Source organism: Panthera pardus, unplaced genomic scaffold (genome assembly GCF_024362965.1).
Source record: "Panthera pardus isolate Hobbes unplaced genomic scaffold, ASM2436296v1 HiC_scaffold_6, whole genome shotgun sequence".
Lineage (NCBI taxonomy): Eukaryota > Metazoa > Chordata > Mammalia > Carnivora > Felidae > Panthera > Panthera pardus.
This window is the reverse complement of record NW_026526991.1, coordinates 26,900,517-26,914,856: the sequence shown is the minus strand read 5'-3', so window position 1 is coordinate 26,914,856 and position 14,340 is coordinate 26,900,517. Positions and strand designations below refer to the sequence as shown.

Here is a 14,340-nt window from a genome sequence, read left to right as displayed (position 1 = left end):
GGAGAACTTGAAATAAAATCTCTGCAACACTGGAAAAGCCAAAGGGAAAAATGGCAGGACTTACCAGCATGATGTCCACAGAGTTATTTCTAAATAGATTTTTTTCAATGTATTTTATAAGAAATAAGACTTTCCTTTTATGTTTATTTTAGAAGTGTTGGCACATACTGAAATGTAACAATTTCTTGATTGGGAATATTTTAAAACAAAACAAAGGAACCTAAACTTTCCCTTCAACTTCTATCCTTTGCTTTTGTTCAAATGTTGTAAATAACATTTGAAAATATTACAGCCACATTTGTTGGGATAGGTACTTTTAGTGACTTGAATGACCTATTTAAAAAGCAACTTACCCGAGGCCCCTGGGTGACTCAGTTAGTTGAGCAGCCAACTCTTGATTTCAGCTCAGGTCATGATCCCAGGGTTGTGGGATTGAGCCCCGCTTCAGGTTCTGTGCTGGGTGTAGAGCCTGCTTGATATTCTCTCTTTCTCTTTCTCTCTCTGCCCTTCTCCCCTGATCGTGTTCTGTTTCTCTCTCTAAAATTAAAAAAGAAAAAAAAGAGCAACTTACCCTCCAAGCTACTTTTCCACTTAAAAAATGTTTTCGTTGTTCATATTAAACTCTATACTGTTTTCCCAAGGACAATTTGTTTACAAGTACAGAATAACCTACTTAATCGACTTCGGCTTAATTTATTTACACATAAACTAGGCATTTTTTCCTACTATTGTCAACGTGTTATATGAATAAGATCAGGTATATGTTATAATGCATTGGTGAAGAGAGATTTAAGCCATTATATACAGGCAAACTGGTGATATTATATTGCTTTCCATTAGGTCAGGGCACGACCATTATAATTTTAACATGCTACATTAGCAGAAAAGGCCTGTATATGTGACCAGCGTGCCTTCCAATGTGGAATGCGTATGGAGGTTGTCCCATGGCTCAAGGAGGTGGCAATTGTGTTATTCAGAGCTTGCCTTTTGTAGCCTTGCCACATGCCTTAGGTTAAAGTTAGTCTCACCCATGACTGCCAATCTCTAGCCTGGTTCACTGGGTACTGCTGCTTCTCAGAATTCCATGAGTAAGCCAGGAGTGCTGTTTGTTATTTACTAATAGGTATTTCTTCTGACTGCTCTGCTTACCACATCATCACAACAGGCCTTGACCTTTGTGAACTTCTCTGGAAAATCAAACATACCTAGAAGCTGCCCAGGCTTATGTATAAAAACATCATCAGTTGCTCTTTGGGAGGTTGTGGAGTGGGGCTCGGAAGGTGATTTGAATGAGAAGGAAACACAACTGCTCATCAAATCCAAAGTTTTTTTTGTTTTGAGAAAACACGAATCCCGAGAAGTTAAGGGGCTTGATCAAGGTCCCCTCTCCCGTGAAGCCTTTCTGGACTTCCCAAGGTGGTTGTAGGGGTGCTCCCCAGCTGTTTGCAAAACAGTCTGCATTTCTCTATTACTTTTAACCCTTTGTTAGTATCATCAGTGATGTCCTCTCACTTAACTGAGACCCTCTTAAGAGTAGGCTGGATTATATTTGTCTACAAGGCCTAGAGCATTTAAATACTCATGAACATTTATTGGGTGGGTGAGTCTCTCACATGCTGTCTATTAGGTACCATAGTTGTGAGGTCAGGCTCCAGAGATTAAGAAGAAATTCTAAAACAGCCAATTTCTTCTTGGTAACAGACCAGAGTCGGAAGGCTAAGCCATAGATTAAGGTGAGCATCTGGGGAAGATGAAAAGTCAAGGGATCCAGGGCAAAAAAGTGGTAAACGCATGTTTCCTTACTTGTGGATGCGTTCAATTCATTCATTCATTCATTCATTCATTCATTAACTTTATACTGGGTATCTACTATGGGCCAGGAGCTTCTTTAGGCATTGGGGATAGAGTAGTGATTATAACATACAAAATCTCTGCTTATGTTTCAATGAGAGAGAGACATCAAACAAATGACAAATAAAAGCCATTATAATGTCAGGTAGTAGTAGCTGCTGAGATGAAAAATAAAGCAGGAGAAAGAAATGGTCATTGATAAGAAACGGGAGGCCTCTCTGAGCAAAGACCCGAACAAAGTGAGGGAGTGATGCCATGAGAATATGGGGCAAAGAGCAAGTGCAAAGGCCTTGAGCCAGGCTTGTGTGTTTGAGAAATGAGGCAAGAGGATTAGAACATCGTGAGGGAGAAGAAAGAGAACAAGGAAAATTATTCTGCACCAGTGAAACGATGTCCTTTCTAGCACCAAAGTCTTATGATTGGTGATCCTCTGACTATACAACCAATTCAATACAGAAAGACCCATACAGAACTATCTTCTGTATGATGAGCATCTCTTACTTCTCCCCTGGTGCTGTGCAATACCAATTCCCTTTTACAAGGTCCTGCTTGCTCCACCCCATGATGGAGCCTACTCCTTGGTGTCCTGGCCGGCTTCAGTGCTCTGGGTCAGGGATTCCAGGAGGGAGAAGCTGGGGAGATGGCTTTTATCTCTAGTACTCTTATCTCTAGAGAAGCACTTCCTTGGAGGTTCTCCACCTCAGGACAGGGTTCTTGCCTCTGGTCAAGAGACCCCTCAGGATTCATAGTTGGGCTTCAGGGTGTCAACTGATCCCCCAAATCTGTGCTTCCAGAAGATATTTCTGCAGAGACTATCTTAGATGGAGGCTGTCCACACATGCCTGGGCCATGTAGGAACATAGAAGAATGAAACAGGTCAGGTATGAGAATCTAGCCACACTGTTTGCTTATTATTCACAGAGGAATATGTTTCACTTTTATAGAGAAAGAAGTTCTCTCCCAGTGGTCTGGAAATATCTGGTCTTTTCGATCTTTTATTTCCCTGCTTCTGGTAGAGACTGGGGTCCAGAGAAATATCTCACCACCGTAAGAAAAACACTGCAGGTGTGATGACAAATGGCAAGTCATGTTCAGAGTTGGGGAGGCCGGGGGATGGTGAGGACTGGTGGTGAATGTGCCTTCCACAGAGGCAGCCACCACTCTGCTTCAGCTGATCTCTGCCTTGAGGGAATGAGATCCAGTGTTGACAGAGTTTCAGGTTGGTTAAGAGAAAGCAGAATTCTGGATCGCTTTGGGGTGAAATCTCTAGAATTTTAATTTGATTCACATGGTTTTAGAGAGAATCTTGGCACACCAACCGTGACACTCCGAGGGATCAAATATGGCCCACAGGCAGGTGGTTTGTGAACTCCAGTCTATAGATCTTACCAGAATTTCTGAGAGCTCTGTGATTTTAAATTAACAACTACTATCCTAGAATATGACTCCCCTCAGCTTCTGTGACTAGAAAGACCAAGGGCATGTCCATCTCGCATGCTCCTGGGGCCCAGAAGTCTAGGGGAAAGCCATCTGCCCAGCTTCTCCCCCCTGGAATCCCTGACCCAGAGCGCTGAAGCCGGCCAGGACACCAAGGAGTAGGCTCCATCATGGGGTGGAGCAAGCAGGACCTTGTAAAAGGGAATTGGTATTGAGTAGCACCAGGGGAGAAGTAAGAGATGCTCATCATACAGAAGATAGTTCTGTCCTGTATCTTTTCAATTCTCTATTCCACTCCCTCCCATGGAGTCTTTCCTACCCAACTCCCTACACCCCATGAGAGTGTCTTTGATGACAAGTTACAGGACCCAAGTTAAACTAAGGAGGAAAAATTAACGTGTTGGCTCCTGTATCTGAGCCCAAGGGTGGTGTGGCCTCAGGCGAACTGGATTCAAGCGCTCAGAGACCTCTTCCTCCCGCTCTAGCCTGAGCTCTGCATTCTCTGTTGCTTCCCTTCTTTGAAGGGCTCCTTCTAGGTGGTAGAAAATTTGGCTCACATGGTCATCACTGCTCATCATCTCAGAGGCGGGGGCCGGAGGGGGGATCGCTCCTCTTGCAGCACATACATCAAATCCTAAAAAAACAATCTGCTTGGACTGTGACACTGGAGAAACCTCTGTGTCCGGGGAACTGAGACATTTCTGTTAACTAACCTGGGTCACGTGCTGTCCAGAGAGGTGGGTTCCAGAATCACAGGGGTTTGTGAAGGTGGAGTGTATGTGATGGTGGTGGTGGCGGTAATGGTGACAGTGGTGGCAGTGAGATGGCAAAGTCTGAAAGGAAGGGATGGTGGCCAATTAAAAGTACCTTCTGCTCCTAGGCACGCCAGACACAAAAGCCAATGATGGATCATCCTATCGCTCCCCTACCCCTAAAACAAAAATTAAGACACTCTGTCTGCAAATAGGCAAAACAACAACAACAACAACAACAACAGCAACAACAACTTGGTGTGGAGCACTTGTCAACTCCAGTATTAGAACATCTGCATCGCAAATCAAGAGCATCCAGTTTGACTTTGGCACAGAGAGATTTTCAGGCCTTGGCAATTCCTCAATGCAGGCCACAGAAGAAACTTCTCCCTTCCCCCGTCAAGTAGAATGACAGTTCAGCGTCGCAGCTGTGCACCTGCCCCGCTGAACAGAACAGATATGAGATACAGCGTTAGAGAGATACAGGGATATAGATATGAGATATGATGATCTCATTTAGTTCTCCCCACCGCTCTCTATGGTAAGTTCCAGTATTATCTCCGTAAGAGGATAAATAATTTGCCAGAGATCACTCATGTAGCAAGTGGTGGCAGAGTGAAGATTCATGCCTGGGAAGTTTAACCTTAAAGCCACACTGCTAACGGACCACCCATCCATCCACTGACTCATTCAACACGTACGGGGAATGCCGGCTACATGCGGGGGACTATCGGAGGTGCTGAGATGTAGCTGTGAAGAATGCAAATACGAGTACATGGCCTCATGGAACTTACATTCTAGTGAAGGAGAAATACGGGAAACCAGACCAATAAATAAAATATAACTAGGTTAGATAGTGATCAGTGTTAAGGAGAAAACCAGAGCAGGAAAGAGAGAGAACTGCGTGTGGAGGTGGGTTGAATCTGAATACGGTGGTCAGGCAAGGTCTCACTGAGCCGGTGGCACTGAATAAAGGCCCGTGGAAGTAAGGGAACAAACCACGCAGATATCTGAAGGAGGAGCCTGGTGGGTCGAGGAGAAGGTGCTGAGGAAGGAGTAAGGGCAGTAGGTGTTGGAAACAGCAAGGAGTCCAATGTGCCTTGAGCGGAATGATCAAGGGACAGAGCAGGAGGGGATGAGATCAGGGAGATAAATAGAACCGAGAAGCTACTGGGATTTTGTCTTTCACTCTTGTGTGATGCAGCCATTTGGACTGGAGCAGATCCTTAAACAGGGTCACTGTTGTTGCTCTGGCAGGAAGAGTCTGTCGGAGGGACAAAGGTACCAGGTAGAGGCTGCAGCAGTAGGCCAGGCAGAGACTGGGAAGCCTGGCTTGGACTGGTGTGTGGTGAAAATGTGGCAAGGGCTTTACTTCTGGGTTTGTTGTGAAATCAGAGTCAAAGGATTGGCCAACAGTGGGATGTGGGGCGTTTGACAGAGAGCAGTCAAGGATGATTTTAAGGCTTTTAGCCAGAGCAATGGAAGATTAGAAATGACATTTCTCAGAGATGGGGAGAAATGAAGGAGGAAATGCTTTTGTTTTTGTCTCAAACAGGGTTGTTTTAAGAAATTATGGGGGGGCGCCTGGGTGGCTCAGTCGGTTGAGCGTCCGACTTCAGCTCAGGTCACGATCTCGCAGTCCGCGAGCTCGAGCCCCGCGTCGGGCTCTGGGCTGATGGCTCAGAGCCTGGAGCCTGCTTCCGATTCTGTGTCTCCCTCTCTCTCTGCCCCTCCCCCGTTCATGCTCTGTCTCTCTCTGTCTCAAAAATAAATAAACATTAAAAAAAATTAAAAAAAAAAAAAGAAATTATCGGGTCTTGGTTTGGGACGTGCTAAACTGGGGGTACCCATGAGACATCTGAAAGGCAGTGCTGAGTGACCCGCCTGGGAGTTCAGGAAGGAGGTCCATCAGGACTAGAGTCATAAGTTCTACCAATTACACTCTACCCTCTTAGAGTCACTGAAGACACTCACATGCAACTTTGGAAAACAATGACTGTATCCAAAATACTGGAACAGTATTAAAGAAAGTCAAGTTTAAAAATTTACCCATATCCTGCCACCCGAAAAAAAGCTGCTTTCATTTCTCTACATTTCCTTCTGTTTTTGCCCACAGGCATATACATAATGTTATAATGTTGTAACCATAGCATAGATACAATTTCACATTCTACTTTTTTCTCACTTAAAACGATCCCATAAATATTTTCCTAAGAGGCCCTCCCATATGTGTTTCTTGGGGATTAAAAAAAGCCAACAAAATGCTGGGATCTCTGGGAAACAGTTCAGAAACAAAAGCCGAAAATCTTTCTTTGCTACAAAATTTGGTGCCCCTGCAGTTGGCATTGTGCTTACTGTAATTTTCGTGAACAATGACTGTCTGTGGAGGTGACTTTGAGCTGGGAGCTGAATGATGAGAGCTGGCCACACACCCATTCTGGCGAAGGGCATCCCAGGAAGAGGGAACAGCATGTGCTAGGAGGCAACAGGAAAGTCCATGCAGGAAGGTTGCTGGCAGATTCATTTCAACTGGCAATTAAATAGAAATTTATCTTTGTAAAAACCTTAAAATCTTTTAGTTTAAACTGCAGAACAGTGGGTACATCCTTGGTCTGGGATTCTCCGCAGAGGAATAAGAAGCCAAATGGAATAACCTAGAACATAGTGAACCCTAGTAGATATAGTGGTTCTTAAAGGTTCTCTGGGCCTCAGACTACACACAAACTCTACATGAATCTGATTTGTTCATTCATCCCAGTCCCTGAGCCAGGACTGGAGTCCAGTTCCTTTATTTTATAGAAAAGGCCGAGGGCCCAAAGATGGTAAATGATTTGGCCAAATTATTCAGCCACTTTATACAGTTTTAACTAGGGTTGAATTAGCTCTGCCCTCTACTTGTTAGACTCTAAAAAACAAAACACGATTCCATCCACACCACTCTATTGTTGACAAAGTCATTTGTTAGCTTGGAAATGCCTCCCTCCCCCCGCCACCCCCCCCCCCCCCCCCCGCCCCTACTTCCTGGCTCACCTGCCTATCATTTGCATAGTTACTTACTCAAAAGCAGGAAAATTATTGAAAGAATCATTCCTGCCTGACTCCTGCCTGTCCGGGAAGGCAGGAAGCTGGTTTACGCTTCCTCCTAGGGCCAGCAGGGGGGACACCAGGCAAGGTTTGTGAGCCGGCCTCCCCCACGCCTCCTCCCCCTTCCTCGCCCAACTTCCCCTTAGCCCCTGCTTCAACTGAAAGTGGCCATTGACCTTTCAAGCTTTTGAGCAGTGATGCAATAGAATAGTATTTCAAAGAAAAATGGTTATCGAAATTTGGGATCCGGTTTTCCCGTGAGTGCTAATGGTTTTTTAAAAGTAGGTCACACTTTGGAGGCGGGCATGCAGGCGAGGAGCTGAGTTCCAACGGAGTCCAGGTGGCCTTCAATCGGGTGGGAGGAGGTGAGGGTCTCCGGGCAGGGGAGTGACAAGATCTTTCCGAATTTCCAGTCCCTGGGCGCTAGCCCTGCGGGAGAAATCGCCAAGACGAGAGCTCTCGGGACTGCAAGGCACCTAGGCCGGCGGTCCAGCACGACCCGGGAGCGTAGGTAAGGGCGCCCCTTCAGCAGTCAGAGCAGGTGAGCGGGGTCTGCCAGCGGAAGGAGACAGTGGGGCCGTGTAGACTACGAACAGAGGGAGGAGGGGAAGGGGGAGGAGGGGAGGAGGAGCCCGACTGGTCTGCTGCCGGAGACTTGAGAGCTGGAGCGCCTGGGGGAGGAGACTGAGAGCCGCTAGCGCCGCTTAAGGAGGCACCGCTCTCAGCTCGCTGGCTGCCTTCTAGGACCTGGGCGAGGGCACAGCCTTCGGTCCGCTCCCTCCGGCTCTCGGTGGGGAGCGCGGGGGCCTGGATCGGGGCCTCTCCCACCCCCACTAATGTGCCGTAGAGCGAGAGGGGCCGTTTTCGGGGACCCCCAGCCTCTCCCGCATCCCTTTCACAAAATGTGCAGTTGGGAGGGTCACGTCGAGAAGGCGCGGAGCGGGTGGGAAAGACAGAGACCCGCGGCTGGGCGAGGATATCGCTTGGTCCTCAGACCCCCGCGCACAGCTGACACGGTGGGGGTCAGGCTCCGGCCGCCGAAGCGGGGACGGCGGTGGTGGTGGGGCTTGTGCGCGCCTCGGAGCACTCGGAGCTGTGCGGTCAGAGGCGGGCGGACTCCTGGCCAGCCGCGCCGCCCAGCACCGCAACGAGCGCTATGAGCCCGCCTTCCCTGAAGCCTGCGCATTAGCGCCGGAGCCTCTTTAAAGCAGGAGCGGGGGCCGCGGTCACGTGAGACGGATTCCTGGAAAGTTCCTGGAAAGCGGCCTCCGCAGCAGCCGGGAGGGGCGCCCTGAGAGCGCGGACAGGGGAGGGAGGCGGGGAGCTAGGGAGGCGCGCGGGGCTGGGAAGTCGCGCGCACACCCGGCTCCGGGGACAGACGTTTAACTCTTGCCATGTCTGGCCGCCGCCACCGCGGCTCACGGGCCTTGGGCTTCCCTTGAAGCATGAACCTCCTCGCCCGCCGCAACCGGCGCTGCGCGGGCCGCGGACAGTGCGCCCCCGGGCCCGGTGCGCACAGCCTCAGGATCCCCTGCGCCCGCAACCCGGGCGCCGGAGGAGCCCGGTCGGGGGTTGGCGGCAGGTACTGGTCCCGGGAGCCCGAAGGCTCCTCCCCATGGAGGGTCGCCGGGGAGGGCATGGGGCGCGGCTGCGAGCGCCGGGCGGCCTTGGCTTCCGCAGTTCAGAGCGACCAGGGAGAGAGTCCGAGCTTCGGCTCTGCCCCGCGGCCGGGCGCTACTGCCTGCTTTCTTCGGCTCCTTCTAGGCGTCGGGAAGTCTCCGGAGTTTACTCCCCCGCCCCAAACAGCCATCCAAATTAATAATCCTAATAACCTGATCCGCCGCTCCTCCCCACCCGCCTGCCTCCCGCCCTAGTTCCTTCCTCCTCCCTCTCTTCTTCCCACCTCCTTGGTCGCAGCCGGAGGGAAAGCCAGCAGCTGCCCAGGGTGGGGGATTTCAGAGCTCGGGGGTTCCAAGCGAAGATCCCCCGGGCTTTTGTTTGCCCTCTGCGCAGAGAACTCTGGCTAGTGCGGAGCGCATCCCCAGGCATCTCGTTCCCAAATTAAAAGTCAACTGGGGAAACTCGGGCAGAAACCCCTCCTCTCCCTGGCCCCTCCCGACTCCCCCGCCCCATGTCCGCTGGGGAGGCTGCCTGGTGTGGACGCTGCGGCCGAGGCCGAGGTAAGGGCTCGGCGTTCGTTGTCTTGCACGTCCAGCGGCGCTCGCAGCCGCCCGTTCTGCCCCGGCCCGGGTCTCGGCTCCGGGCTCCGAGCCCCCGCGAGGGCTGCGCGCTTGGGCCGATTCCTCGACAGCGCCCGCGGCGGCTGCAGCAGCCGCCGCCGCCCGGCCACTAGAGGGGCAGCCACGGAGCCCGGGGAGCCCCCCAACTCTACCCCAAGCGGGCGCTGGGGAGCGGGCAGAGAGGAGCCAGGCAGCCTCCGGGCGGGGGTGCGGCAGCTCGCGCACCTTGGCGCCCCGGGCTGGCGGCTCAGGGTGCTTCGTCCCGGGGCCCCCGGGCTGTGCGGAGTGTGAGATAGAGGGGTGCTAATTTGGGGATATCTCCTGTTCTTTCCTTTGCGATTTTTCTGTCTGTCCTTGACTAGGGCCTATTTACCACCATACCCGCAGGTGACTCGTCTTTGCTAGTCTGCGATTTCAGCTAGTAGCCCTGGGCGGGAAGACACCCTGTTCCCCACCCTTATCCTGTCCCTCCCCCCTCCCCCTCTGCAACTCCGGCGTCTTGGATCGCTGCTCTCTCTTTTATCCTCCTTTCTCTACAGCTGGGCCGGGGCAGTCACTGCATGCTTGGGCTTAAATGGTGCGGGAGGATAGACGCGGAGGAGTCCCCGGGATTTTCCACGTCTGTCTTCCCACCCACAGTCCCAGACGCAGGGGTCCAATTTGGACCGACCCAACCCCATACTTTCTTTTTTGCAGGCAAACTGTGGGTGACCGCGCCTGCGGGGGACTTTGCCGTCCGTCCACTGGGACCTGGGGAGGAAACGCCAGAAGCCTCCCATCCCCTCCCCCTCCACCAATTCGGATACCCCGCAGAGACTTGCTTTGGGGTTCTCACTGATTTCCAAGAAGGACGCGTGCCCCTCTCTGATCCCAGCGCGGGCGGCCACCTGTCTTTGCCGCGGTGACCCCTCTCCCATGACCCTGCGGTGTCTCGAGTCCTCCGGGAATGGCGCGGAAGGGACGCAGAGCCAGTGGGGGACCGCGGGGTCCGCGGAAGAGCCGTCCCCGGAGGCGGCGCGTCTGGCGAAGGCCCTACGGGAGCTCAGTCAAACAGGTAGGGAGCCGACCAGCCGCGACGCGCGCGAGAAGGGTCGCTTCCCCAAAGACGCGGTTGGGGGCTTTGCTGACGCGGAGCGCGGCTAGGAAGCGGGGCCGCGGTGCAGAGCGCAGAATGGGATTGAACTGCAGCCCCTCGCCTCCCGTCCCCGCCTCAGGGCGGGGGCCCGCGGAGAGGATGTCCGCACGGCCCTGGATCCTTGGGAATGCGAAAGAAAAGTGGTTCTCGGGGGACCCAGAGGCCTAGGGGTGGGCAGAACGCGAGAAGGGCTGCTTGGAAATAGCCTCTCAGGGAGCTGGAGCCTTCAGCTGTTTGCCGCAGCTGCTCAGGGGTCGGTACACGGGCTTGAACCCTAGCGGGAGAAAGAGCCAGGCGCCTCCCTTTCCGCGGGGAACGAGGGCGGCCAGTGGGCGCTGCGCTGCCCGCAGTTTCAGCCGCATCCGGCTTCCGAGCCGAGCCGCCGCTGCAGCCCGGGACCTTGGCGGCCAAGTTCCAAGGACTGATTGCCGCGCGGGCGGTTGCAGCAGGGCCGGGAGGAAGGCGGCCAGCGAAGCCCCTTGCAGAGCGCGGCCTTGAGGGGCTGCGCGCCCAGGGTTATTGCTTGGTTCAAGCGCAGTCCTGCGCTTTGCGTGGCCCGCCGTCGTCTCTCGGCGTCTGAAAGAAGAGAAGATTGAAAAAAAAAAAAAATCTGGCAAACCACGCAAGCTTTCAAAATCTGAATCCCAAAAGCTTACGTTTGGGGCAAAATTGAAGTTTTGGTAGCACTAGAGAGAGGGAAAAGTCACTTGCGGTTCGGTCTTTGAGTGTGGACCACCGACTTTCCCTCAGCGGGGCGGACCGGCAGATTGCAGGTACCCGAGCAATTTGGGGGGTGGGGTGGAAGAGCGCATTGTTCCGACTTCTTATGCAGAATGGCTCGAAGTGGTTTTTGAAAACGAGATGGGCCCCGGGATGGTGCAGGCAGATGAAATGGAGAACGCTGGGGAGACGGAAGGTTGTGATGGGATTTGGATTAGGGCAAAGTCCAAAGGAGGTGCGGATTGTAAACTTGAATTACTTCTTATCAGTTGGGGTTTCCCTCATTTCTCAGTGGCTGATATGGTAGTTGTAACCAAAGCAACAAACAGAAGCTGTTGTAGTAGAACCGCGCTTCAAAAACAAGGAAATAGCAGTACTTTCCAAGGTCTCTGAACAGAGTTTCTGCCATGAATGGATTTGGGGAGGGAGGGAGAGGGTGGTCGCGAGTCTTCCAAGAAGTTTTGGGATTACAAAACTGCTGGGATTCCAGGAGTTGGGGTTTCCACCTTTGTAAGGGCACGCCTTTTATTTCTAACTTCCGAGTTATTTCTAATTTACTTTGATTTCACTTGAACGGTGCTAGAAGCATCATGCTTTCTCAGCCAGTGTGTCCTATGGCAAAATTCTGTGTCCTTCGGAGAAAATCTCAAGAGAGTTTAAAGGGCTACCGAATGTTACTTTTTAAAGAAGAAAACTGGCGCGCAGTTTGTGTTCATAAAACGGACCCACATTTTCATTAGATGTCTACCTAAAATATTTATGGTAGTCTCTGGTAAACTGTCACGCACTTCTCTTTAGAGCTAGAAAAATTGTTGCCAAGTATTTGCCCTATTTAAGAAATTCTGTATAATAACTATTTTACCCTCTCTTCTTTTTCTTCTTGAACGGAAACCCCAGGTTGGTACTGGGGAAGTATGACTGTTAATGAAGCCAAAGAGAAATTAAAAGAGGCACCAGAAGGAACTTTCTTGATTAGAGATAGCTCGCACTCAGACTACCTACTAACAATATCTGTTAAAACATCAGCTGGACCAACTAATCTGCGAATCGAATACCAAGATGGGAAATTCAGGTTGGACTCTATCATATGTGTCAAATCCAAGCTTAAACAATTTGACAGTGTGGTTCATCTGATCGACTACTACGTTCAGATGTGCAAGGATAAGCGGACAGGCCCAGAAGCGCCCCGGAACGGCACCGTTCACCTTTATCTGACCAAACCGCTCTACACATCAGCCCCGCCTCTGCAGCATCTCTGTAGACTCACCATTAACAAATGCACCGGCACCATCTGGGGACTGCCTTTACCAACAAGACTAAAAGATTACTTGGAAGAATATAAATTCCAGGTATAAGTGTTTCTCTTTTTCTAAACATGCCTCCTATAGAGTATCTCCGAATGCAGCTATGTATTAAAAAAAAAAAAAAACCAAAACTTGAGTCACTACTCTGGATAACTACTCGGAATTCTAAAAACAGCTGAAGTCCATCTAACTTAAACGTGTGAGGAGGTAGCTAGGTATTTAAAGTTTCCCCAAATGTCTTCACCTGAGTAATGCTTCCTTTCCCTAAGGCTGACCAAGACCAGCTGATCCTTTTAAGGTAAAAATAAAATGTCCTGAGTAGAGGCTGAAGGAACATTTTATCAGAATGCCTTGCCTTCCCAGGGTTCCTGTTTGCTAGGTAGAAGGCCCAGACCCTGGCGGTAGAGCGAGAACTCTGCGCAGGAGCACTGAAGAAGTCGAAGGAAAAAACTGACGCAGGCTTAGCTTTAATTTTACGTGCCTGGTGATCAGAGTCTACTTTAGGACGTTTTCTGTTTTTGCGTTCTTGATGTACCTAGGAGTTTTGTTAAACAGATCCTGCTTGTGAGTATTTATCCTCCTTTTTATGCAATTAACCAAATCAACCAAAAAAGTGACCATGAAATCCTGTATTTGACTTTTTACTACATGTATGAACTCTCTCATGTGAATGAGTACTGTAGTAATCCATTTTAAGGGAGCCTTATTTCAGAAATATTTCCAACTGGTGCAAACGGAAAAGACTTTGTCTTTTCCTTTAAGGTTAAAGACAAGAATGTGCTATACAGGTGCAACTCAATCCCTGTTAATAAAACCATGTAGATACAGACATTTTATCCTTTGAAGTAGCCGTATCCCAACCTGTTGCCATTGACTTTTGGGAAACGGCTTTAGAAATTTCCAAGCTGTCCTTGAATTGTCTGACCACGGACATCAGCACTTGGTCTCTCCCTTCTACCATGTAGAATACTTCGACTTAATTTTCTTCCAGAGATAGGGGGATACTTGCCTGTTTTTCAAAGTGTTTATTTACTGCTGTTACTATTTGATTAGAATGTATTAAATAAAAATACTTGACTTTTACAAGTTGCACTTGTTACTTTGAATTGTAGGGAACATACTCGTTCCTGGTACTAGCCAGGTGTCGTAAAAACGTCTGTCATGTGACATCAACCAACCACTCAGCAAGAGGTAGCACGTGACTTACCCTTCCCTAAAGTTATGGGACGCATTTGCCCTTTGCATTTGGCAGGCGTGGCTTAGAAAGTACAAGTGCCTTCAACCGGCCTGGTTTTTTACCGATTGAATAAGCTAACACTAACGCCCTGTGTGTTTCCCCAAAAAATGGCTTAGAAACTACAAAAACTGTGACGTATCCTGGCCTTTTATGGGTTGATAGGCATAACACACAATAAAAAATCAAAGTTTTATGGCTATTTACTTTTTGCCACCACCTCATGACCGTTGCAGATGTAGAGCCCAGACAGTATTCTTTTGGCCGTCTCTAAAAAAAAAAAAATGTCCTGCTTGGTTACATTCTTCGGCGTGTCACTGGCAAAGTGAGTGTCGCATGTCTTGTGTGCCCCAAGTGAATTGTAAAACTCAGTTATAAATCATAGTAAAACCCGCATATCCCTCGTCATGAAAATATTCGTATTTTCATGAAGCTCTTGAAAAACGGTTTTGGGCCTAGAAGGACAATATAACCATGCACAGCCAAACAGCAAAGATGGCTAGGTGTGCCTTACGAAGAGTTTATTTGTAGCCTAAAATTTAGAGAAGAGCTCTACTTTTAGGGGCTGGTCTAGATGTGGACT

General features: G+C 50.0%; 1 protein-coding gene and 1 long non-coding RNA gene across 5 annotated transcripts in view; one reads left to right on the top strand and one right to left on the bottom strand.

Annotated features, from left to right (window-relative positions):
• The window catches only part of LOC109265339 (uncharacterized), a 28,007-nt gene extending 20,781 nt beyond the window's left edge, over positions 1–7,226 (bottom strand). Inside the window, exons 1-3 of the long non-coding RNA XR_008419756.1 lie at positions 7,098–7,226; positions 6,396–6,515; positions 354–537 (exon numbers count right to left, since the gene is read on the bottom strand). This is a non-coding gene — a long non-coding RNA (uncharacterized LOC109265339). The remainder of the gene's footprint in view (positions 1–353; positions 538–6,395; positions 6,516–7,097) is intronic.
• A 388-nt stretch (positions 7,227–7,614) lies between these two features.
• On the top strand, positions 7,615–13,609 carry SOCS2 (suppressor of cytokine signaling 2). Of its 4 annotated transcripts, none has more exons than XM_053895159.1 (3): positions 7,615–7,635; positions 10,061–10,418; positions 12,117–13,609. In XM_053895159.1, exons 2-3 carry the CDS (start codon positions 10,280–10,282, stop codon positions 12,572–12,574), a joined length of 597 nt encoding a protein of 198 aa, XP_053751134.1. In that variant the 5' UTR covers positions 7,615–7,635; positions 10,061–10,279; the 3' UTR covers positions 12,575–13,609. The 4 variants fall into 4 exon arrangements, with proteins under 4 accessions (XP_053751134.1, XP_053751131.1, XP_053751132.1 ...); XM_053895156.1 differs by lacking the exon at positions 7,615–7,635 and adding an exon at positions 8,423–8,706; XM_053895157.1 differs by lacking the exon at positions 7,615–7,635 and adding an exon at positions 8,806–9,304.
• Positions 13,610–14,340: the final 731 nt, after the last annotated feature.

Excerpts from the sequence above, each read along its gene's own strand:
- SOCS2 (XM_053895159.1), top strand. The coding sequence starts at position 10,280 with ATGACCCTGCGGTGTCTCGAGTCCTCCGGGAATGGCGCGGAAGGGACG. Across the intron at positions 10,419-12,116 it reads ACGGGAGCTCAGTCAAACAG|GTTGGTACTGGGGAAGTATG; the intron begins GTAGGGAGCCGA and ends CGGAAACCCCAG.